The sequence below is a fragment of the Motacilla alba genome, chromosome 2, assembly GCF_015832195.1.
Source record: "Motacilla alba alba isolate MOTALB_02 chromosome 2, Motacilla_alba_V1.0_pri, whole genome shotgun sequence".
Lineage (NCBI taxonomy): Eukaryota > Metazoa > Chordata > Aves > Passeriformes > Motacillidae > Motacilla > Motacilla alba.
Genome location: NC_052017.1, coordinates 34248225 through 34272102, shown reverse-complemented (window position 1 = coordinate 34272102; position 23878 = coordinate 34248225). Strand labels below are relative to the sequence as shown.

Below are 23878 nucleotides of genomic sequence, written 5' to 3'. Positions count from 1 at the left end.
AAAAAGATTATCAAACTGAAAGGCAAATTATTTTGTCTTAGACTGTAACCTAATTCCCAAAACTGGTAACAAATAGCTCTTTCTGCAGCAATTTGACCCCATTACCTCTCTAAAGTCACCTACCATATTCTTCAAAATTTTATATTTAACTTTTCAGTGTCTATGTCACATGGGGCAGCAGGCAATTTATTTCTCATACTCTCTTGATAGATTGCCAAATTAATCCATCTTTTAAACTAAAAAAAAAAAAACCCACACAGAAATATAGACATGGTTCAAACAACGAAAAACTTAATTAACTTCTAAATTCACCATTTTTAAAATTAGTTCCATAATGGATTTGCATATATCAAACACTATTTTTATTTTTTTAGCAATAGTTTACACTGTTACTGTGGGTTAGCATGAAATAGACTCTTGGCCCCCTTTATTTACAGGAAACCAAAGCTAATTCTGAATGAACCTGCCTGTGTGGCTAAGACCAGCGTTGAGACCAAGCATCAAGGCTTTTTTGGATAGAATGCACATTAAGAGAACATCATTTGCAGATGTTCTTTATCCAGTCAGATTCCCTGGCTTTTCACTATCACTGCTCACATGAGGCATGGCCAAAACAAACAAGTTGTCCTTTGCTCAGCAAAGTGCATTTGACGGTGCCGCGTGGATGGGAGGCCTCCGAAGCAAAGGTTCTCAGCATTCCAGCTGATTAGCTCTTCTAATTGGCTCTGTCTCATCCCATCCCAGGATCTTCTCACAATAAATCTAGCTAGAAAAAGATGCATAAAATTCAGTATAAAGGAAGTACCAAGGAGATGATGTGAAAGTAACATTTCTCTTCAAGCTGCATTCCTAGCATAGAAGGCTAGAGTTTATTTCCTCTTGGCAGATGTAGAATGTAAACAATCTTTCTCAGTCATCTTGCTGCTTGATCATCTGTTTTTATGCGGTTTATACCCTGTCTCATGAAGAACAAGTATTAGGATGGAAAGTACAAGACGAAATAAACAAGTTGGTGCTCCTGAAAGTAATAAAGCCCCTCAAGGACAGCTCATATGCCCACTTAAGGCATCAGAACTGGGAGTAGAAAGATAAGTCCTGTCAGGGATTTCTTGCTTTAGCATCTACATATACACCATATACACACTTCTAAAGATCATGCAGAAACTATTGGTCAAAGATTGTGTTACCACAGGATCCCAAGACATTTTCAATGCTTCATATTTCTTCCTATGGCAGTTTGTAACTTGGCCTTTTTTACAGGCTTCTGTAGAGGTACAAATGGTCTCAATTTAGATTTAGCATCTATTGCAGTTACCCGCAACCACTAAGGCCTGAAGTTCTTGACCAACAGAATTACCTTTCCTCCTCTGCCTGTATAAAGGGCCAGAACAAGTCATAGACTCTTTGAGAGACCTTCTCAATACTTCAGATAAACTGCAGAGTCTCCTGGTTTGGTGTTAAATTATCTGAGATTATTGCAATGTTGTCAAAGTATAGGTAATGTTTAATACAGCTCCAGAACCCAGCAGTCTATTAAGTTAAAGCTTCTTTAGATAACTGAAGTTTCGTGGGTTTTTTTTCAATGAGCTATAAAAGCCTTCCACTTTGGAGCAAGCTCTGTTAAAACAAACTTTACTATTAAACAATTGTGAAAAGACTGAGCCAGTTTATTTGATTCTCTAAAGCTCTTCATGCAAAATAAAAGCATGTTCTCAATAACAGTTTGCAGCCTGGAAAGCTCAATTACAAATAAAATATGTACAGCAAGTATTTATAAATGAAATATCTACAACTTATTCAATTTATTCCTTCAATTTATTTCCTAAGTTAAAAGAACACATTTTTAAACTTAAGAAAAGCAGGAGACATATTAGTTGAAACGGTACACAAGCCATACAGGTGGTTTCTGTAAAAAGTAGAGCAAACTTACCTCCACAGGAATCTCCACAGAGCAATATTACCAGAAACGAAATTTCCATATTTCTTCCTTTTTAAAGCAAATTCCTTTAAACACATTTTATTTTCCAATGCAATTTACCCTTGAATGTATCTGTCAATTACGGTGAACCTATTAAAACTACTGTTTATTTTGGAGAACAGTTTTTTTTCAATGAACTATGTCTTTGTTACATACATTACTAAAAGGCATAATGATTGCATATGACTTCAATATAAGGACTTAAGATTTTGCATTTTTGATTTCCTGTACCTCTCTTGTATTTTTCATTTGTTTGTTTGGAAAGCTGATACACATAAATATTGAACGATTTGGCATGAAAAGTGAATCAATTTGAGTAATATCTAACTTCCAAAAAGATTGAACAGACTCATGGATTTTTTAAAGATTACTTCTATGGGATACTTGATATATATTTGCAGTTCAGTTTAAATAAAAATGTGACAATTTGTCTACAAAATTCTTTCCCCACATCATTGGTTTTTTTAGTTTTCCTGATTTTCAGCACGCAGACAAGCGGCAAGGATAAAGGAAGGGATGTTCAAAGTTTTTACAAAACAGAAACAGATATTTAGAAGTTAAAGTGTCAGACCAATGTCACAGAGCTGTTTACCATACTTATGCATTCAGTTCATGCAGCTTGGTAACTGTGAAGTGAGTACTTCACAAAAAAAAAAAAAAAAGGAGAAAATAAAGGATAAATACTCTACTTCAGTTTTCAAGCTTGGGAGTTGGCATGACAACTCTAAGCAAGTAGTCAAGTCAGGCACTGACTGAGAGTAAGAAGCTGAAAGAAACCATCAAAACGCATGAAAACCAAGAATACAGAGAACTGCTAGGAAAAAAAGTTATAAAGTGTGGACATCACAGAGCTGTAGAGATGAGGGCACTGTCACAAATATTGCAACTGTGTCCCTGCATAGCAGTAGGCAGAGTATCATATAGCTGAGGTGGTGACTAGCTGTTTCTCCAGCACATAAAAAGATTGTGCTACTCTAGGCAAAACTCCAGCTCTGCTGTGTGCCAACAGAAATAGCTGAGCAGGCTGCACAAGAGCAGCTTCACAGTGAAGGGCTAGTAGTGACACATAAAGAGCTTATTAATCTTCCTCTATTGTCAGAGCAAGTTTAATTTCCAGAAAATACATACTTATATCTAAATTAAAGAATTCAGAAGGGTGTAAAAATAATATCTGACATATGTAAAAAAAAGGGGGAGAAAAAAGAAAAAGAAGAAAAAACATTAAAATAGAAAGTTTACTGAACAAGAGCAAATCTTCATAGCTATGGTAGGATAGACTATTCTGCATATTCCTCTGAAAATATTTTTAGATATTGGTTGTTATCACAGTATTTTGATAGAGTGAATTATCTTCTATCTCCAACTGACATATGAGTTGGTATTAGAGCAACAACTCTACTTCACAACTGTACACATAGCCTTGGATTGGCCTCAGAAACCATTCTCTTCTTATATAGTGGCATCACTGTCTTGTGTGAGGACAGCTAAAGACAAGCCAACAGCAGAAATATTCAGTCCCATATTTTGCATATTTTCTTATCCAAGTATATTTTTAAATAACCCATTTAAATTGAAATAATGACCTAAAGTTGTTTGCACACAATTACAATCTTGTTTCTTGCCTTTTCTCCCTCCAGAAACTTGGTCATTATTGCATGTTTGTCCATTGATCAAAGTCTCCATATTTTTATTCCACTTCTTATAATAGATGAATTTTAAATACAGGCATAGTTGTAGAATAATGTTTATTTTATTCTTTAGCCTAGCAACTAGGTTTCTGATGCCAGAACCAGGCCTTTTAAAAAGGAGAAGGACCAGAGACTCTCACTTTTACTAAGTCAGGGGACAAAGTGACCTCACCACCACTGACTTTGCCTACATGAGATGCCTAAAGCTGAAGGAGTCCAAGCATCCTACTTAATGTTTATTCTACTAGTGGACTTAACAACTCTGAAATGGAAAAATTAAAGAATTTTCATTGAGATGGGGAAGTTTGAAAGATTCACTCATATGACATAAAAGTTTACAGCCTTAATGGCCAAGTGCCAAATGATGGGAAGTCTTACGTTCCTTCTGCTTCAGATATTAATTTCATAAGCTATAAATACAATTATTATTTTGGTTTGGGTTTAGTAGCTTTAACTTTCAAATTTCTTATAATAAATTTCAAATATCTATGATATTCACAATTTCTTCTGACCTAATAGAAAATCGCACTCTTCAATATTAGCAGGAAAAGAGAACAATGACCTCCCAAAAGTGTAACATTTCTTGTACACACAAATTATATTTCACATGATATTTCAAGTATGAAAATAACAAGTAACAGCCCATGGAGGAAGGTTTTATTTACTTCAGAGAATCATGAAATGGTTATGGTTGGAAGAGACCTTAAGGCTCATCAACTTCCAACCCCAATGGTCAGGGACACTTTCCACTGGACCAGGTTGCTCAGTGCCCCATCCAACCTGGCCTTGAACATTTCCAGGGATGGGGAGTCCACAGCCTCTCTGGGCCACTTCTTCCAGTGCCTCATCAGCCTTGTAGTAAAGAATTTTTTCATAATACCTGATCTAAACCAAGATTTTACAAGTAAAGGTGACTCAAGAAGGCAAGGTGAAGAGGAGAGCCCAAAACACAAAGTTGTTCTTAATGCAGGAACAGTGAAGAAGAAAGTCCTCCCTCCTTAAATTTTTGAAGTGATGCAAAAAAATCACATAAGGTTTTAGTACTTTACAGTGGTTTAAAGCTGCTTAGTCTTCTACTAGCAACTTAAATAATGTGCCTAAACAATTCTATCACTATAGACAGTGTATATATTTAATACATGCTTTCACTGTAGTTTCTGCTAAATCCTAAACCTCTTATATCATGGCTATTGTACAGGATGAAGTCCCCGGGAATTCTAAATGAATTACTTCCTTCAGATACACTTTTATTTTACAGAATGAACAAAACGGAAGTTATAACTGAAAAGTTGCAATTTTTCTGCACCTTTCTTACTATATTTCAACCCTTGAATATGGTAATACTACCTATTACCATTGGGGAAAAAATATGACTTTTTAAAATATATTTCATTTTTATTGTAATTTGGCCTCATACATAACTCAATCTCTCCAGATTATAGAACATTTTAAAATATTTACAGGAGGGATTGACTAGAAATGTTGCATGCTGCTGTACCAGCACTTTAACTCATGTAAGGAAAAGCCTGTAATGGTATTGCAAACAATGCCAGCTGAAGATCTGGCCCAAAATGTAGCATATATTCAGCTTAAGAGAGAAGTCACTGAGGCAGAAAAATCATTAAAAATCAAATTCTGTGCTTACTCCACTTTCCCCTTAGAAAAGTACAGGTATGTTATAGTAAAGGCTCAAGTCTATTGTTTCATTTGAGATTCTAGCTAAATAAGTATTTTTTAAAGACCAGTCTCCATCCATTTAAACTGGACAGCACTGGGTTATGTTACACAATTTCCCTGGTGGCACTACTGTTTACTTTCTTCTCTCACATGGCCTGTACAATCAACAGTAGGTCAGCTATTAATAAGCCACTGCAATATAAAAATATTTGCAAAATACCTAAGAACAATCAAATAATCAATTTACAGTAGGAAACAATGGAGCAGAATGATGGAATTCCTCAACAAGTAACCTGAAAATAGCATAAAAGTATTAATCTACTAGATTCTCCCCTTAGGTTGTAGCTCTCCTTTCTACCTCTATTCACTTCCTCTGCCTCTGAAGCCAATTTCTGAACCTGCTTTGATTGAGAATGAGATATCTGTTACATAATACATTTGCAGTGATCCTATAGATTACAGTTAACAAGCAGTCCATCACAAATGTGGTTTCTATTAAGTTTTATTACTTTCAGGATGTTAATTTTGGTACAGGGTTATTTTCCTAATTTTGTGCAAAACCCCTATCCATGATGTAAAACAAATGGCAGTGGGGAGGTGGAAAAAAAATCCAAGTGAGCTAAAATAACAGTGCTAGAACAATGCTGGTGTAGCTATCTAAATATTCAGCATTAATCTGAAATAGGGATTTTTTTTGGACAATTTTACAATGATTAATTGAACAAAGCTAGGCAGAAGCCCTATTAAGACTCTTCAACATTATTCACATTATACAAGGCTATAGAGATAAAAACTATATTATATATGACTATAGAAATTAATATTCTAAATCCAGTGTGCTACGTGAGAAATACATAAGAGTTCTTAATCAAAAAAACCCTTACTTTAGAATATAACCCAATTCCACTGTCCGAGTAACTTCACATTTCACAGAAGATTGTGAATTTAAAACTGGATCATCAGTTATCGTGTGAAACCTGGAAAAAAACCAGCAGTGTTCTTCACAATTTGATATGGTAAACAAAAAGGGTTACTTATTTATTTTATAATGTATGAAGAGAATTATAGTACTCCAGGAACTACAGAGCACTTCAAATGTTAAGCACTTCAATTAACAATAAAAAAAAATCACATTTAAGTATTGTGTAATTCTAAAATTTAAACATCTTAAGAAATTTCAGAATTTAGAAACCAAGCCTTTAAACCTAGTCAGAATTTATGTAAATATGTATTTCCGTATGTTCTGATATTAAGCATTGCGTAGTTCTTTATGAAGGAAGCAAGGATCTTGGCTTAGTGGCATAGAAATTTTAAGCCTTGAAGAGGTTGCTATGAGCAGGACATGAAAGTCAAATTATACAGGAGACACAGACTGGAAGGGTTAAGGAGAAAAAGCATTTTTGGAGTCCAAATACTTACATGCTTCCATGGAGTGGCTGTTTCTATCTTTGTCTCTCACAGATCAACCCATAACTCCCCCAACTTAAGAGTCCTTTATTTGATGGCTGTATAATTTGAAACATCTGGAAAGCCTGATTTTCAAAAGGAGTGACCTCTAAATTAAAGGTGGAAGTTCAGTTAGCAGAAGCCAAATACTAAATATTTAAATACTACATAAATGATGACTATAAACCAGGTGATGAGACTCTCAATTTAGACATTCAAAAATTATTGAGCTCTCAGCCACCCAAAAAATAAAAGTAATTCTTGTCTTGTCAGCATGTTTTTAAGATAAGACCTCTTACTTACAGCAGTGAAAACTACAGACATGCTCATTAAATCAGCCTATATATCCTCTCCTACTACCAAAACTGCTGTAACACTCATCATCCTTATTGCTCTCCCTGCCTACATTCTCTCTTCACCACATTCTTTTTGGGGATTATAAATTACTTTTTTCCTTACATTATTTAATTGTTTAAGTCGTTGTGATCTCTGACCCTACCCTCCAATATCTGCAGCTCCTCCTCTGTGCAGAATTGCCAGTAAGTTAAATAAGCATTTTCTGTTCCATCATCCAGATTTTTATTGCACAGCAGAGGATAAATCTGTGAAGAACCAAAACTGATAAACCTGACCTGTTATAAAGCAACTACCAACACAGATCAGTTTTGTCTTCCAGCCACATTTATTCCCACTTTAGAATATTATCATCTAGCCTATGTGTTCCCAGACCCTGAGAATATCAGAGTACCTTCTTATTTATGTTCTTACAGCTCTTTCATCACCAGCTGTATACATTAAACTACATGTCATAGCAAGCCTTTCTTTTGTCCACGATTCCAGACAATATCATATACTCTTATTTGGAGCTAACTGGAACATACTCAGCTAAAGTAACATGGAACTCAACAGCATGGAGTATCATGGAATATTACAAATAAATCAGCCATTTTAAACAAGTCTCAGCTACAGCATGAACAACAGCTTTGATCCAGTATCACATTTCACCATGTGGTATTAAGTACATTTTGTGTAATCAAAATGCAAATATTTATAAAAATTAAAGAATATAAGGTCCACAATGCTTTTGCTTCCACTTCAATTTTATAGGTCCCCTCATTTTAATTAGAAATGTTTTGAAAATGTCTACAAACATTTTATTGAGGTTCTTACACAAATTAAGGGGCTGCACAGAACAACTCTCAATACAGGATTAGAAAAAGGTATGTTTCTGCTTCAAAGGCTCATTGTCTATAGTGTTAAGACAAAATGTTTATGTTTCCCCCACTAAACACACATATGTCCACAAGTCAATTTATATATAAATGCTCAGTACTTAAGATGGAAGGGTTATATAGCACTGCCTTACTGCCCATATTCATTAAAAACTATGATTCTTGGTACCACATACTACCAAATATAGCAAAAATGTGGTATTAGGTGACAAAATCTTAGCCATTTTTCAATTAAATCTAGAGTTTTCACTGTTTATACATGACAAAAATGTACAAGTTAGTGAAGGGGGTTGAATGAAATGGCCTTAAGTGATTTCGAAGCAAGCATAATTTTAAGCATATGAAACTCTCTTCAGGCATTAAACAGATTTCATCTGGAATTGGTGTAGATTTCTATCACTCATATCCAATAAAGAGTAATTAAAAAACAGATGAGACAGATTGGCATCTGGGAATCAAGGGAATCAAGAGCCTATCTGTCTATGGCAGCTTTAACCAGTTTGGACTGTTTATCACAGCAAAACAGCCTGAAGAGACAGGACTGGGCTTTCCTTAAATATCAGAACAATAAATGCCAAAGATAAGTGAAGTTTGGACTGTTTTTTTTTTTTTTTTTAATTAAAGGGTAATTTAGAGCCTCAGGAAGAAATGCATACAAAGTAGGAAGAAGTTATATCAGAAATTGGAAGGTTGCCTACTAGAACCAGAATGTTCTTCTTCTCCCAGTATAAGCAAAAGGAGCAAAAACCACTGAAATAATTTCTCAAAAGGATGTGAACAAACTCATACGACACACTTTGACAGCGCATGACTAAAACTGATGACCCAGTCAGTCTTTCCAACCAAAACTTTGTCATGCTTAAATGATTTCTTAAAAACCAACCTAGGACTTGAGGTCAGACATTTATTTATGAAAACATACAAGCATGTGGGTCTAATAATCTCTAAGGTAGGCTGAGTCACTCCAGTTCAGGATCTAGTACAGAGTTTTCAATTATTTAAAACTATTTAAGTGGGGAGCACATACTGATGACAATTTTTTGATACAGGTAACTGACAAGTTAAGTAGGTGCTCTGTAGAACCTGTTTCCATGAAGAAGCAAGAACCAATTGGGGTTGTGAAAGTTGAGGGAAACCTTAGCTTCAGTGACTACAGAGGTTAAAATCCTGAGTCAAGTGAGCAAGATAAATTTTAAAAATTACTATCCTGGTGTACAAGAAGGCAGATCTTGCCTTGTTCATGGACCTGTATGGCAAGACATGTGGAATACTGCCATGAAGGACAAGAGGGCCAAGAAGAGCTGGATGATTTTCAAGGGCAACATTATCAAACCACAAGAACAGTCCTTCCTGACACTCAAGAAAACAAGCAAGTGTGGCAGAAGACCACAGGAGATGTACAATGCAACAGACTACTTGAATTAAGAGAGACACTGTCTGAGCAGGGAGGCATGTAGACATGAGAGCCGAAGCTCAGCAAAAGCCAAAACTACCTAGAGATATGAAAACAAAAACTAAGGAAGGCTTCAGTACCAGCAGAAAAAAAAATACTAAAGAAGAGTTGAGACCACTGTTCAACAGGGCAGTGGATCTAGTGATAAATGAAATGGAAAAGTCAGAGGTATTAAATGCCTTCGTGCTTCTGTTTTTATTGGCAAAGCTTTTTCTTAGGTGTCCCTGCTCTTTCATGTCAGTAGCAGAGTCTGTAGGAGTAAAGCATTGCCCACAACAATGATCAGAACCCACAAAAATCAGAAACCACTAAAGCTAATTGTGTATATACAAGTCTATGGGCCTAGACAGACCCATCAACTGTCTTGGTTGGCCAATTGCACTGCAAGGCTGCTCTCCACTGTCTTCAGAAGATTATGGGAATTGTGGGAGGTCCCCATGACTGGAGAAAGGCCGTCTTCAAGGAGAGCAATAAGGAATCAGGCTACTACGTGCCACTCAGCCTTGCCTCTGGTCCTAGAAGGGTTCTGGAGTAAGCCTTCTGGGATGTCATTTCTGAGCACATAAAAGACCAAAAGGTGACTGAAAACACCCAGTGTGGATTCACTGAGGATAAACTGGGTCTTACCAACATAAATGCCTTTGGTGTCACTAAGGGTGAGTGGGCAAAGGATGAGTAATATATGATGTTTACTTTGATTTTAGCAAAGCCAACAATAGTGTCCTGTAATATCACTACAGCAACATTGGTGCGACACCGGATAAATAAGTGGATAAAGTAGATGGAAAATCAGTTGGATTCTCATACAAATTGTGTTCTGATCGGTAATACTAAATCAAACTGGCAGCCAGTAACTACTGTCATGCCTCAGATATCAAAAGTGGGTCTTTATCCACTCTTTAATATCATTAAATTCTCTTTCACATCTTTATTAACAAACAACAGAATGGGACAGAGTGCACATGCTGCAGCATCATGGATAATAATGCCTGAGGGAGTACTCAATAGGCTGGAGGGCAAAGGTGATCTTCAGAGGGACCTCAAGTGACTGGAGGAAAAAGACTGAACAAAGGCAAACGCGAAGTCATTGAACAGTGTATTTGACTTCTGAATATGTCCAAGGATGGAGACTCCACGGCTCCCTGGGGAAGCCTGTGCCAGTGCTCCATCACTCTTACAGTGCAGAAGAGGTTCTTGATGCTCATACCGAGCCTCTAGTTGAAGCCCACTGCCTCTGGTCCTGTCACTGGGCAGTACCAAAAAGCAGCTGGCTCCATCCTCTCTGCACCCTGCCTTCAAGTATTACCATACCTTGATGAGATCCCCCAGAACCCTCTCTTCTCTAGGCTAAACTTCCAGCATTCTCAGCCTGTCCTCGCACAATGGATGTTCCAGTTGTTCCAGTCCCTTAATCATCTTAGTGGCCTTGGGATTTTTGGTTGCCCCAATACGAGAACAACAGCATTGATCTATTGAAGAAAGTACAGTGGAGGCCCACAAATAGTCATGAGGCTGAAGCTCCCCAGAGTATGAGTGTCTTAAAGAAAAGGATTTGTTTAGCTGTAAGAGAGCTCTGCTGTCTCCAGCAAGCCAATGGGAGACACCATGATTATTCACCCTTAGAGAATTGTCAGAACCTTGAGCAACCAGATCTAGTTGGAAGGCTGGATTAAGTGGCACTGAGCAATCCCTTCTAACCTGATACAGGAAAATTGCATCAAACAGTGAGTATTTTTCTCTTTTTCTGCATATCTATCAGAACATGTTTTACCAATTAGTAATAGATGTACTGCTATAAGTGGCATTTTGTTTAGTTTTTTTCTGCTACAGAATGTCCAAATTATGGGATGATAGGAACAGAATAGAGCATCTATCACACTAAAAACATGTCAAGGGTATTAACCACTATGAAAGAGATTGCCATATGAACACATACCCATTTATGGAGAAAAAGAAGAAAATGTTTGCAAGAGCACTTGCCTGATTTGTTACCCCATTATGGAAAAACTGGTCTAACAATACTGCAAAGATTGGATATAAAAACAGATAGATAACCATGTGAAAGAATTGCAGACACTGCAACAGCTAATTGGCCCTGCATAAGCTACATATGCATTTGTTTTACATAAATTACACCACTCTTATCGTGACACAAGTCGGGTTCTCTCCTTTCTTAACATCACAGATGCTGAACCATACAAAAAGTATGTGCTTCCATTAAGGAGTTTCTCCCTCAGAAAAGAAATGTTGGATAAAGCCAAGTATGTCAGCTAAATAGACTTCTGCAAGCATGATTCACTGAATTCACTCACCTCTGCAAGTGATACATACTAGCAGACATCACTGCACAGATATACACAGACACCTAACTCTCCATTTATTGTTATAAAATACTGATACTACAGCAACATCATCCACTGCTTGATTTGCATTTAAGTGTATAGATAGAGCTAGCTGGTTTTCACTTGCAGAGAGAACATGTGAATACAGTGTACCTGAGGATATAGCTACAACTGGTTTCACACAGTTCAGGCAGGGAAACTCCAAAAGACTGATTTGAAATGATTTGGTAGGTAAACTGATATGCGCAAAGGAAGCAATTGGTGTATTCAACACAAAGTCCTGGAACCGCCTGCCCAGAGGAAGTCAAAGAGGCATACACAAAATCCAATGGGGTTTGATTGCTTGACAAAGCACGCACACAATGGTACATGCATGTCTAGACTGGTATCATATGTGAAAAACCCACAAATACTTCACTCAGGTGTTTATTCTGAAAAAATCAAATATATTTGCAGCAGAGTTTTGTAGGCCACAGACTTCTGCAGATGATAGGAGCAGATATCTATAAGCCATCTGGTAGATTTCATCCTGTGGAGCTGAACTGGCCTGCAATTTAACTGCTGGCCTGAGAGTCATGCTTTATTCCTGAAGAACTGGATGCAGCTAGTGAGATTTCATTACACACAAACCATGGTATCAGGAAAAGGTTTATTTAAAATTTTAATAATTTACAGTAAGCTCAACCAACATAAATGACACAATATATAGGTGAACTGTTTGTGCAATTCTGAAAAAAAAAATTGCACTTTTGGCACTAGAATTCTGCTATTTTTCATACACTATAGTATTTGCATCATATATATATATATATATATATATATATATATATATATATATATATTCCACTGACATATGCAGTATCAAAAAACTGGTGACCACTTTAAAGGTGCTTTAATTCATGGGCTGTAGGAGCCACTAAAAAAGATGGTGTATGAACCACTTTTGTAAATACTTCACAATGCTCCTCAAGATTTTTATCTCTTTGAAAAGCAAAAATAACTGTAAAAGTATGGATTCATAAAGTGACATTTCCTCAGCTAGAGAACAGGAATGGTGTGTTATCTTCATTTTTCTTTGTTCTTACTTCAGGGGAGCTTGGCATGACCCATGGAGTAATGCTTACAACAACTTTCTATGACAGTGTAAGTCAAATAACTTCAAATTAAGTTCTTATATTGTAACCAACTAAACATGCTTCTATATCAACTTACAGAAACTTTTATTCATTTAAAGAGAAATTCTGACACTAAGGTTGAATAAAGTTTCTATGAAACCAGTTAGTTTGGTGAGAAAGTTCAAAGCTGACACTTCTGGAAATGTTTTTTACAAGTTCAGAATCTGTGATGTGCAGCGGGCAGAAAAATTGTATAGACCAGATAAAATATTCCTCTTTCAAGATTTAGCTACAGATAATTAGGCAACTGGCATACCTGGCAACCACATAAATCTATCAGATACCAACCCTTAAACTTACCAGTTCAGCACCAGTTCTCTTATTCTGGAGTCAAGAAATATTAATTTTATTTAATGGAAGTTTCTCATGTGGGCATTGCCACAGTCAGTCTATGCTAGGATAGGCTACATTGAGCATGCTGCTTATTTCACTCCATTTTGCATTCTGCCTACAAATGTGCCCATTTTCAATCACCAGTGCTCTCACCAGTGCCTAAAAATATCACTTGAAAAAAAAACACCAAACAAACCAAAAAATTAAAATCAGAGGTATTAGGTATAACAAACATATGGTTACCATTTAGCTAGGAAACAATACCTTATTTAAGGTCAGTTTTCTCATAATTATCATAGGAATAGATTTGTCTCAGTGGAAAGATGGTATTTCTGATCTCACTATTTTTTCTTGGCCCTTCAAAGTCCTCAGACTCCAAATCTTAACCATGAAAGTATGTTTTAAGGTAACCTTTAAAGCTTTTAAGAATAGGTTACTTCTAATTCTCCCTCTACCCGATATTTTCATAGGTGGATTTATGCTTTTGTAGGCTGGGGTATAAAAAGATTACTACTTCTCAATCATGCATTAAAATTTTATTGTGTGCTTGGATAAGGAAACAAGAACTACAGCAATGGGAAAGTTCCTCTTCCAAAGCAGGGAAACAAACATGGCATCTTTCATCTCAACAACTGTGTTTCTAATGTATTTTGAATATTAAACTTCCTACTTTAATTAATTTTAAAAAACAGGAAAAAAATCCCATTGCTATTGTTTGTTTCTGTTATAAAATATTTTCAGTGTAAGAACAAGTATGTGATGAATTGTCTTCCTAAGAATCACTAGTTCATTTTTTTTTAATTCCTGCCACTTATAATTCCCCAAACACAGTGAAAATAATAATAATGGCTAAGTTTCAGCAGGCATAAATCAAAAGCAATACGTAAGACAAAATCTCACTTAAACGTTTAGTATGTGCAATGACACAGGACTAGAAAAAGATCTATGGTGCTTCTACAGGAAGGGCAGTTAATAAATTTCCCTTATAAGCTTAACCATGTTTCAAAAGAATAAGCCAAAGGAACAGAAAATAAGCATACCATTATACAGAATAGTTTAATGGTTTTCTAAAATTCCACTATTTAAAGTACACAGCAGTTAAGCAAATGTGTCATTAGTCAGTCTTTGCTCAGAATTACAGAAAACTTTCAGAGCCAGAATGCCTTTTTCTGAACCATGGGGGCTTCAGAAATGAGGAAAGAAATACGGAATCTTTGCAGTACTTTTTTTCCCCTGAATATTAGATGTGATGTATTGAAAAGGAAAAGCTGAAAAGTGAATAAATAGTCAATAACTAAGAGACTGAGATAAAATGTCTGAATTCTTAACCCATGGTCATTCGAATCATGAATAAATGCTGCTTTCTGAGTAAACTGGAAAATGAATAAAAAAGGCTCGCAAAAAGTTCTTTTTGTGAAACTTATTCAGACTGATTTCTGGAAAAAACATCTTAACTAATCAAACATGTTCAAATTACAGCAGTTACATAATTTAAACAGAAACTTTCTAACTCATTCAAGAATTAAACAAGCCTCTTGAGTCCACATTCAGAAAACATCAACAATTTAGAACACAAATTTAAAACAAGGTAAGCTAAGAACTGAATGATAAGATATGTAAGCTAAGGCCTGTATGATAGCAAGGTTTCCTCAGGACGAAATCAGAGTTAGATCACAATAACAGGAAAGCAGACCACAGGGCCTCACCACAAGGTACCACTCATGGTACCTGCTCATGTTGATGTGGCCACTAAAACAAAGCTCCCACAAAAGCTATCTAAAGCCTTTTGGTAAGAGAAAGAAGCAGGGTTTGTGCACAGCTTTAGTCGAGAAATGTGTTCTAAGTGTGTGCAGTTGCATACAACTTCATGTGTAATCAGTTTCCAACATATTTATTAAATTTGCAACACAGTAGTCTGATCATTAATTTCTTTCCCTCATCATCCCGGGATATCATATATACCTAAGTATTTAGGCATTTCCTCCTCCCCTTAGGCACTTATTTACTCAATTGGTGACGTCTCAGAAAAACAAAAAATGCCAAAGGGAAATGCAAGTCATTGAAAGGATGGGTGCCCATTATGTTTTGTTTTCAGTATGCTTTCCAACACTTTCCTTTTGCTCTGAATTTGTGTCTTGTTGAGCAAGAAGAATCTTTAAAACATGAATTTCTGAAAAACATCTGGATCATTCTGACGAGCCCCTCATGGAGCTGGAGCCATGTTAAATTGCATCCTCACGGGCAGCGTTTTCGAGAACCTGGTGGGCAGGACGGTGCGGAGAAAGAATGAAAACTCATTCCTTTATGTACTACAGGGGGCTTAGTCCTCTGATCGCCGTTTGCTCAACACAAAGAAAAGCCCTCAATCCGTGGTAAACCGTAACTATTGCTTTTGGCAGGTTTCTAAATACAAGGGGAAAAAAAAAAAAAAAAAAGAGAGAGATGGAGTAGGCAGACGACGTCTAGTTTACTTCTGTTCCCTTCCCCCTCCCCGATGAGCAGCTCTATCTGCAACCCATGTGGCTGAGAGGCAGCCACAGCCGGTTCCAATTCCTACTTTCCCACTCTGCGCCCCTGCTCGCTGCCGGGGCTGAGCCGAGCCAGGACCGGCCGCGGGCTTCCTCCCCCCGCCCCCCCGCCGCGCCGTCCTCCCTCTCCCCCGCTCCATCCGATCCTCCGGTCCCCCAGGGCACAGTGTGGGAAGTACGAATTTCCGCTGAGTTTTCTCGGCAACTTTCGGAGCTCGTCTTTCTCCCGCTCCCCGCTCCGCCCGCCGCACCCCCGCCGTCCCCTCCCCGCCCGTCCCCTCCGCCCCCGGGAGAGCCGGCGGAGCAGCCGCTCCGCTCCGCAGCGCGCCCGCCCCCCGGGCAGCGCCGGCTCCGCCACCGCCGCCCCGCAGCCCGCGGGCCGCGAGGGGCGGCAGAGCCCGGGCGGCGGCCCCGGCAGCGCTCCCGGCCGGCTCGGCAGAGCCCATGGTGCCGGGCACCGCGACCTGCAGCCGCCGCCGCCGCGCCTGCCTGCCCGGTGCGGAGCTCAGCCCGGCGCGGAGCAGAGGAGGGGCCCATTAGCAGCCGCGGAGGAGGCGGAGGGGATGCCGGAGAGACACAAAGCCGGCGGGGGAAGCAGCCCACGGCTCGTCCCGGTATGGGGGCGCCGCGCTGGGTTCGCCTGATGCTGCTGCCGCGGGTGCTCTGGGGCTCCGTCCCCCTCATCCTCCTGCTGCTGCCCGCGGCCGAGCCCATCTGCCCCGAGCCATGCGACTGCCAGCAGCACCAGCACCTCCTCTGCACCAACCGGGGCCTGCGCTCCGTGCCCAAGACTGCCGAGCCGCAGGACGTCCTCACCTACAGCCTCGGGGGCAACTTCATCGCCAACATCTCCGCCTTCGACTTCCACCGCCTGGCAGGGCTCCAGCGCCTGGACCTGCAGTACAACCGGATCCGCTCGCTGCACCCCAAGGCCTTTGAGCGCCTGGAGCGGCTGGAGGAGCTTTATTTGGGCAACAACCTGCTGCCAGCGCTGGCCCCTGGCACGCTCAGCACCCTGGCCAAGCTCCGCATCCTCTACGTGAACGCCAACGAGATCGGCCGTCTCAGCGCTGCCTCCTTCTCTGGCCTCGACAGCCTTGTCAAGCTGCGGCTGGATGGCAATGAGCTGGGCTCGCTGGGCGATTCCACTTTCTCAGGGCTGCCAAACTTACTCTATCTGCACCTGGAGTCCAACCGCATCCGCTGGCTGAGTCGTGGTGCCTTCACTGGCCTGGCCAAGTTGCGCTTCCTCGACCTCTCAGGGAACCAGCAGAGCTCCCTTCGCCACCCAGACATCTTTGGGCCGCTGCGCTCCCTTCACACCCTGCTGCTGGCCAGCAACAGCCTGCGGCAGCTGACAGGGGGGCTCTTCCAGCACCTGCCTGGCTTGGCAAAGCTCTCACTCAGCGGCAACAGACTGTCTCACCTGGCCCCGGATACTTTCAGGGGGCTGGGCTCGCTGAAGGAGCTGCGCCTAGAGGGGAACCTGCTGAGCCACCTACCTGCCACCCTACTGGAGCCGCTGGACAGCCTGGAGGCACTGGATCTGAGCCGCAACGCACTGACCGCCCTGCACCCCGCCGCCTTCGGCCGCCTCGGCCGCTTGCGGGAGCTCAGCCTGCGGGACAACGCACTGGCCACGCTCCCCGGGGAGCTCTTCGCCTCCAGCCTGGCCCTCTACCGCCTGGAGCTGGAGGGGAATGCCTGGAGCTGCGACTGCCGCCTTCGGGGCCTCAAGCGCTGGCTGGCGGCCTGGCACTCCCAGGGCCGCCTGCTCACCGTCTTCGTGCAGTGCCACCTGCCACCCGCCCTGGCCGGCAAGTACCTCGACTACCTGCAGGAGGCCCAGCTGCCGCTGCCGCAGGACGGCGGCCCCTGCACCGACGGTGCCTCTCCCTCCCCGCCATCCCCCGAGGGACTTGGTGGCAACAACAACAGTGCAGCGGGGCTGCCCCCAGGGCCACCTCCGGCCGCCTCCACCGCCCGCCTGACGATGGGGGTGCCCATAGCCGCCAGCCCCACGCCGGCACCGCTGCCCAGCGCAGCGGCGTGGCCCCGACGGGCCGGTGCCGCCGGGGTCCCGCCGCTGGTGTCCGACCCGTGCGACTTCAACAAGCTGTTCCTGCACAACCTGTCGGTGGAGGCGGTGGGGTCCAGCTGGGTGACGGTGCGCTGGGCCGTGCGGCCGCACCGCAGCCCCCGCCTGCTGGGGCCGGCGCGATTCCGCCTCCTCTTCGACCGCTTCGGCGCCGCCGTCAAGTTCCAGCGCTTCGTGTACCTGCCGGAGCGCGGGGAGCCGGCGGCCACGCTGCGGGAGCTCCGCCCGGACACCCCCTACCTCGTGTGCGTCGAGGGCGTCCTGGGCGGCCGCGTGTGCCCGGTGGCGCCGCGGGACCACTGCGCCGGGCTGGTCACCCTGCCCGAGGGCGGCACCGCGGCGGCGGCGGGCGGGCCCCGCGGCCCCGACCAGCAGCTGCTCACGCTGGTGCTGCTGGCGGTGAACGCGCTGCTGCTGCTGGCGGCTCTGGCCGCCTGGGCAGCCCGCCTGCTACGCAAGAAGGTGCTGGGCCGTCGCCGTCGGAAGGCGGCCCCGGTCCACGTGCGGCAGCTCTACTCCACACGCCGCCCGCTCCGCTCCATGGGCACTGGAGTCTCCGCCGACTTCTCGGGCTTCCAGTCCCACCGGCCACCCCGCGGCGCCGCCGCCTGCGCCCTCAGCGAGGCCGACCTCATCGAATTCCCCTGTGAGCGCTTCATGGACAGCGGCAGCGGCCGGCACGGCGATGAGCACCTGCTGCAGCGCTTCGCCGACTGAGCCCGCCGGGGCCCCGCGGCCGGGGCAAGGCGGACGCCGCTCTGCGAGGGGATGGTGCGGGCCCAGGGGTCGCGGCCTCCGACCCCTGCGAGGGGATGGTGCGGCTCCCTGGCTGCGTTCAGCCGCCCTTGCTGCGGGCCGGGGCTGAGGCTGCCTGTGGGACGGGGTTACTTCTGCCGGCACCTCACCGTTCTGTCAGGAATCGTCACTAACCCAAGGAAAAGCCCTGACGATAGGGCGATAACCGTGCCTTGCCATGAGGAGCAAACGGCAAGAGCCACTGCCAACAGCAACCAGTGCCTCCCTTAAGGAAACTCAGAGGTGTTAATTTAAGTGTGCTATTTTACAGGTGGTTTCCTCCGACTGCAGGTTGGGAACAAGTTAAAGTGAGCGGCCTGGCCCTGTGTGTGGAGCTTTGAACATGTCTTTTCCAAGGCACCAGCCCTTCCTAATCAAAAATTTGGATCGAGGGTCATCTTTTCATTGAGCGGTTTGCAACCAGGGAGTTGTCTGGAGGGCTGGAAATGTAGGGGTTTTTGCTGAATCGTTTGAAGGCTGTGCTGTTTCAACTCAAACCGAATGTGAGGCAACTTAATGTGCACAAGTGTGCTTTTATACTTTTCTGTAAATGAGAAACAATAATGCAGCTGGTTAGTTCTACAGGAATATATTGTTGACACCACTAAGAAAAAACTAACAGATTTTTGTAGAATGTTTACAAATGAGCTATTTTAAATTGTTTTTGAATAAATACTGCTTGGTACTTGTACACATTAATGTGTGCTGTAGTTGTCTGGGTCCATGATGTTCAGCAGCTCACTGACCCTCACGTAATCCATCTTCATTTCTAAATGGGTGGGTGCAGAGGTGAACTATTGATGGATAAATAATCATTGGTGCCTTATTTCAGAAACAATAATAGGTGAGAATATTTCAGGAATGTGAAACAATCTTTATCCTAACAGGCAATTCTCTCCTAGTCTTAGCCTACTAAAGTTAGAAGCTTTATGTACCTCACTGTGAAATAAAACATTTTGTGTATTAATCTAGATTATGTGTTTTGTGTAGCTGAATGAGTTATGCTAGAGTAAAATCCTTATGCAGTAGTATATAATGTTTGAGTTGTTTTGGTTTGTTGGTTGTTGTGGGGTTTTTTTTTAAATTAGGATTTTGCTTTTGGTTTCAGAGCAATGCTAATCATTTTATGGTCAGTTGCTCTCTACTTCTCAGACTTTTTCCTAAATATTTACAGAATGTGGTTCTGTTACTACAAAATACGGTGGTTTAGTTTACATTAATAATTCTCTCTGTGTGGTCTACAAATGAGCTAGTTAAAGAGGTCCAAGTCAGGATTGCACTTTAAATGCAAATGTTTTAGATGGAGTTTGGTAAATTGCTGAGACCATTGATACAACTTCTGCTCCTTTGAATTTAATGTGCAACCTCAGATGAACTCTTGTGGAACTGAATGGCTTGAAGGAAGTGTTAGTGTGCTATGGAGACATTTGTCTCAATATCATGCATTCATTGCTGACCCGAGGTGTTCGTGACTACAAGTTGTTTATTACCAGAATTGCAAGTAAGCAATTTGGAGGTTTTCTCTCCTTTTCTTTCTTTTCATTTTTTCAGATGAACAAGTGTTTACAAAAGATACCATAGTAACTGGTACCTTCAGTTGGAGTTCAGCGAGTGAATAGAGAGAAAAGACTTTATGTTCTGAGGGAGAGAGTGTAGAGATCATTTGCCTTAATCTTTGTCTTTTCCATGGCGAAAGAAAAAAATCAAAGTCTCTTTTCTTGGGTCAGTAGCAAGAAATCCTTTGGGATTTCATTTTGACAGGCTGTAGTTTTCACGAATATCAGGGGCCAAACTCGGTTGTCAGTGTATAGATTAAAATTCACTGCAATAGACACCATGTTGAATGGAATTAAAATTGAGGGAATGCAGTATCAGGTTTCATTTTTTTTTTTTTTTGTTAAGGATTTAAAATTTCTGTTCTTTTGGACACCTGGGTGCTTTTGGCCATTTATGATTGTGGAATACACCACTGTTTGTTTTTAGAAATGCAGTGGGATTGTTGAGTAAAGCTGTGTATCACACTAACGTTAGCTCTATCACTGGATATTCTTCCAATGGGAGATGCATAGATGCTGTACATGGTTATAGTCAATTGTCAATAAATCCATTTGCTGAAAGAAAATTTGTGTCTTACCTTGTATCTCATCATGCATCCTTCTTCAATCATAGATTGGCTGTAATTTCTTCATTTTATGAACATGAGGGTTCTGGACAATGTCTCATCATTCTTTTAATATCTTTTGATATGAAAGAACATACATAATGTTTCCTATTTTGTTTTTAATATGTTTGGACAGTGAAAACAGAAAAATAATTAAAACAGGCAGTTATGAAACAGACCACTGTCTCAAGGTAAGGTAATAAGGTGCTGTTACATCAGTGAACTATTGATCCTTTGAGAGGAAAATTAAGAAAAAATGAGTGTTTGGGATCATACCAGTAGTTTATGCTCATTGGAAGTTACAGTTCTGAGGGTTTTTCAGTATTATCAGGCTAATGGTATCAGCGTCTTGTCCAGCATATGCATGTTGTTCTAATTAAGAATTCACTGCTTCTATTTGAATTTTTGCAAACATCTGGAGAAATGCTAGAATGAAATGAAACTGGCCTTTTTGTTCTGGCCTAGGAGAAATAGATTCATAGATCTGCACAACAGCAACAACAGAAAGAGTTAACAGTATGAAGCTGTTGGCTTTTTAAAAGCCACAACTTCTGTAACTCTAGGAATACTTACAGGCTTTTTCTGCAGACATTACTTGCAGCATCTTTGCAGGGAGGGAACTGTACTAGCAGGTGGTTGAGGAAAGAAATGTCAGTGACCTTGAATAACTGAAAAATGTAAATATAACATGGGTCTGTTTTTACCAGTAGTATTTATATGTATTTGGGTCTTTTTTAAAAGTAAGCTCCCTCCTAAAGAATGACTGCAAAAGCAGCCCTTTCTAAATGGATGAACCTGCCCTCAATTTGTGCTCAAAATGTTTATCTTTCTAGCAGAAATAGAGTTTTACTGTCGTGACCTCTCATGGAATCCATGCAGCTCAGGGAAGAGTGACCTGAGTACTGTTCTGCTGAGTAATTACTGAACATGGTATATATCAAAGATTGAAAATCACCAAAATACTGCCCCATCAAATTAAGTGGGCTGCTGCTGGGGGGGGTCTTTAAGAGGTACCAGGGCTTCCCTAGTGTCAGCACTGCCTGATTTGGCAGACTCTGCCACCTCCTGCTCCCCCTCATCTATTCCTGACTTCACTTCATCCAGCTGGCATGGTTGGTTGCACAGCTGGAAGGTGAACTGTGAAACTGATCCTTCTGGAAAATAACCTTTCCTAGCACTTCTCCTCTCCCCTATTCTTCATCCAGCTCAGTTTCTTTGATTCTGTTTAGCTCACACAAGTACTGGGTGTGGAGTTCAGAGGCAGGAAAAAACAGTCAAGGATGGAAAGCTGCTGGACAATCTCAGTTAGTCTTGACATTCAGTTTGGACATAGTCTAAGAAAATCTAGGCTATTCACATTAGAGAAAAATCATCTGTAGGTGATATAACTTTACTGGAAATTATTAATGATCTGCAGAATTTAAAATGCTTAGAATTTCTCTTTAAGATCCTAGAAATACTGAGGTTACAGCATGGGGCTAGAGAGAAAGAATCTGGAGAGAACAGAGGTACAATGGTGTCAGTGAATGTCTGAATGTGGATGAATGCTCCTTGTCAAAAATCACTGCTTGACTATGAGAGCCTGAGTTAGCACAGTTAAATTTATAAAAATGTTGACTTCTTTATGCCATGCTGTTTACTTTTCACAATGCACTGCAAGTGCATCTTAAAGTATCATCAACATTTGAACCCTCAGAAGAAGGGACTGTAAAGTATGCATGGCTCTTGTGCCTTCTCCTTTTTGCTCCTTCCTGGAAAAGATTTGAAAAATGACGATTTGGAGGAGGAAAAAAAAAAAAGTCTGCTCCGGGATATTTATTTGTCTACTCATCAGGATATTTTTTTAACTAGTAAACTAACATTCTGATTGTAGGGGATGAGTCTACAAAAATCATTTGTTTCCATGGCAGTATACATATTTGTAGAAAACTCCACCAGTGAACAAGAGAAATACTACTTGATTTCCAAAAACCTGGCTGCTCCCACTAATTAATGTTTCTCTGGCCACCAAGCATGTACATATGTTGTGTAAGGTTCATGAGCAATGCTTTGGTTTAAAGAAATAGTTTTTAAATTAAAATTAATTAATTAAGTCTGACAAATTATGCAGGCATAGGGATGTACTTGATTTTTTTCATGTGGGCAACTCCTTTGAGACAAGTTGTTTCATAAATGTTGAATCCATAATCTGATATTTTCTAAGTAGAAATGAGGAATAAGTATTAGGAAACTGTGTGCTGGATGTTGGATTTGTCCTTTTTGCTCCATGCTAAATATAGCATTGTTTTGGCAGCCTGTCCAAATACTGATGTTGTGTTTTTCTCCATAAAAAGTTGACTTTTCTCAAGTGCATACTTTAATTCCCATAGAAATTAAATTCCTGTAGAAAAATAGTCAATTGTCTTTAAACAGAAATATTTATCTTAGTATCATTGTACATGACTTTATTTATAGAGATGCTCCTTGATAAGTCTTTTAAAATAAATTGATATCTCATTTGTTTTTACAAACAAGACCATAAGAATTAGAATGAATAATACTGTATGAATAAATAGTTGGAAGAAAACTGTTTCAAACACAATAGAGATATTTACTAACAAAGAGGAATCTGACACTTTAAAGAGACTTTATGAGTTTTTATGCTGTGACACACATCTCCTTTGTTGTTGGATTTTTATAGATATATTTATTTATAGTTTGATAATTTATGTTTAATAATTAATTATATGTTGTAGAAATAAACTGGTTTTTGTCCAGAAGTGGGAAGACCCCCGCATGAATAAATCTCAGAAGCTATTGAGTGTGAAAAAGAAAGTTGGCATACTGTTAAAAGTATTTATTCTCATCAAAGTATAACCTGATTTTTCATTACAAAGTGCATTTGGAGCTGTTGCCAAGTAAAGCAGTCCTTAGCTAATAAATTGTGGTGTTTCTTGACTACAGATACAGGTATAATCCTGTTCTTTACTTTA

General features: G+C 41.0%; 1 protein-coding gene across 1 annotated transcript; it reads left to right on the top strand.

Moving 5' to 3' along the window:
• Positions 1-16186: 16186 nt before the first annotated feature.
• On the top strand, positions 16187-19436 carry TRIL (TLR4 interactor with leucine rich repeats). Its single transcript, XM_038129544.1, has one exon. It carries the CDS (start codon positions 16469-16471, stop codon positions 18665-18667), a length of 2199 nt encoding a protein of 732 aa, XP_037985472.1. The 5' UTR covers positions 16187-16468; the 3' UTR covers positions 18668-19436.
• Positions 19437-23878: the final 4442 nt, after the last annotated feature.

Bases quoted from the DNA above. Each gene is read 5' to 3' on its own strand.
- TRIL (XM_038129544.1), top strand. From the start codon at position 16,469: ATGGGGGCGCCGCGCTGGGTTCGCCTGATGCTGCTGCCGCGGGTGCTC.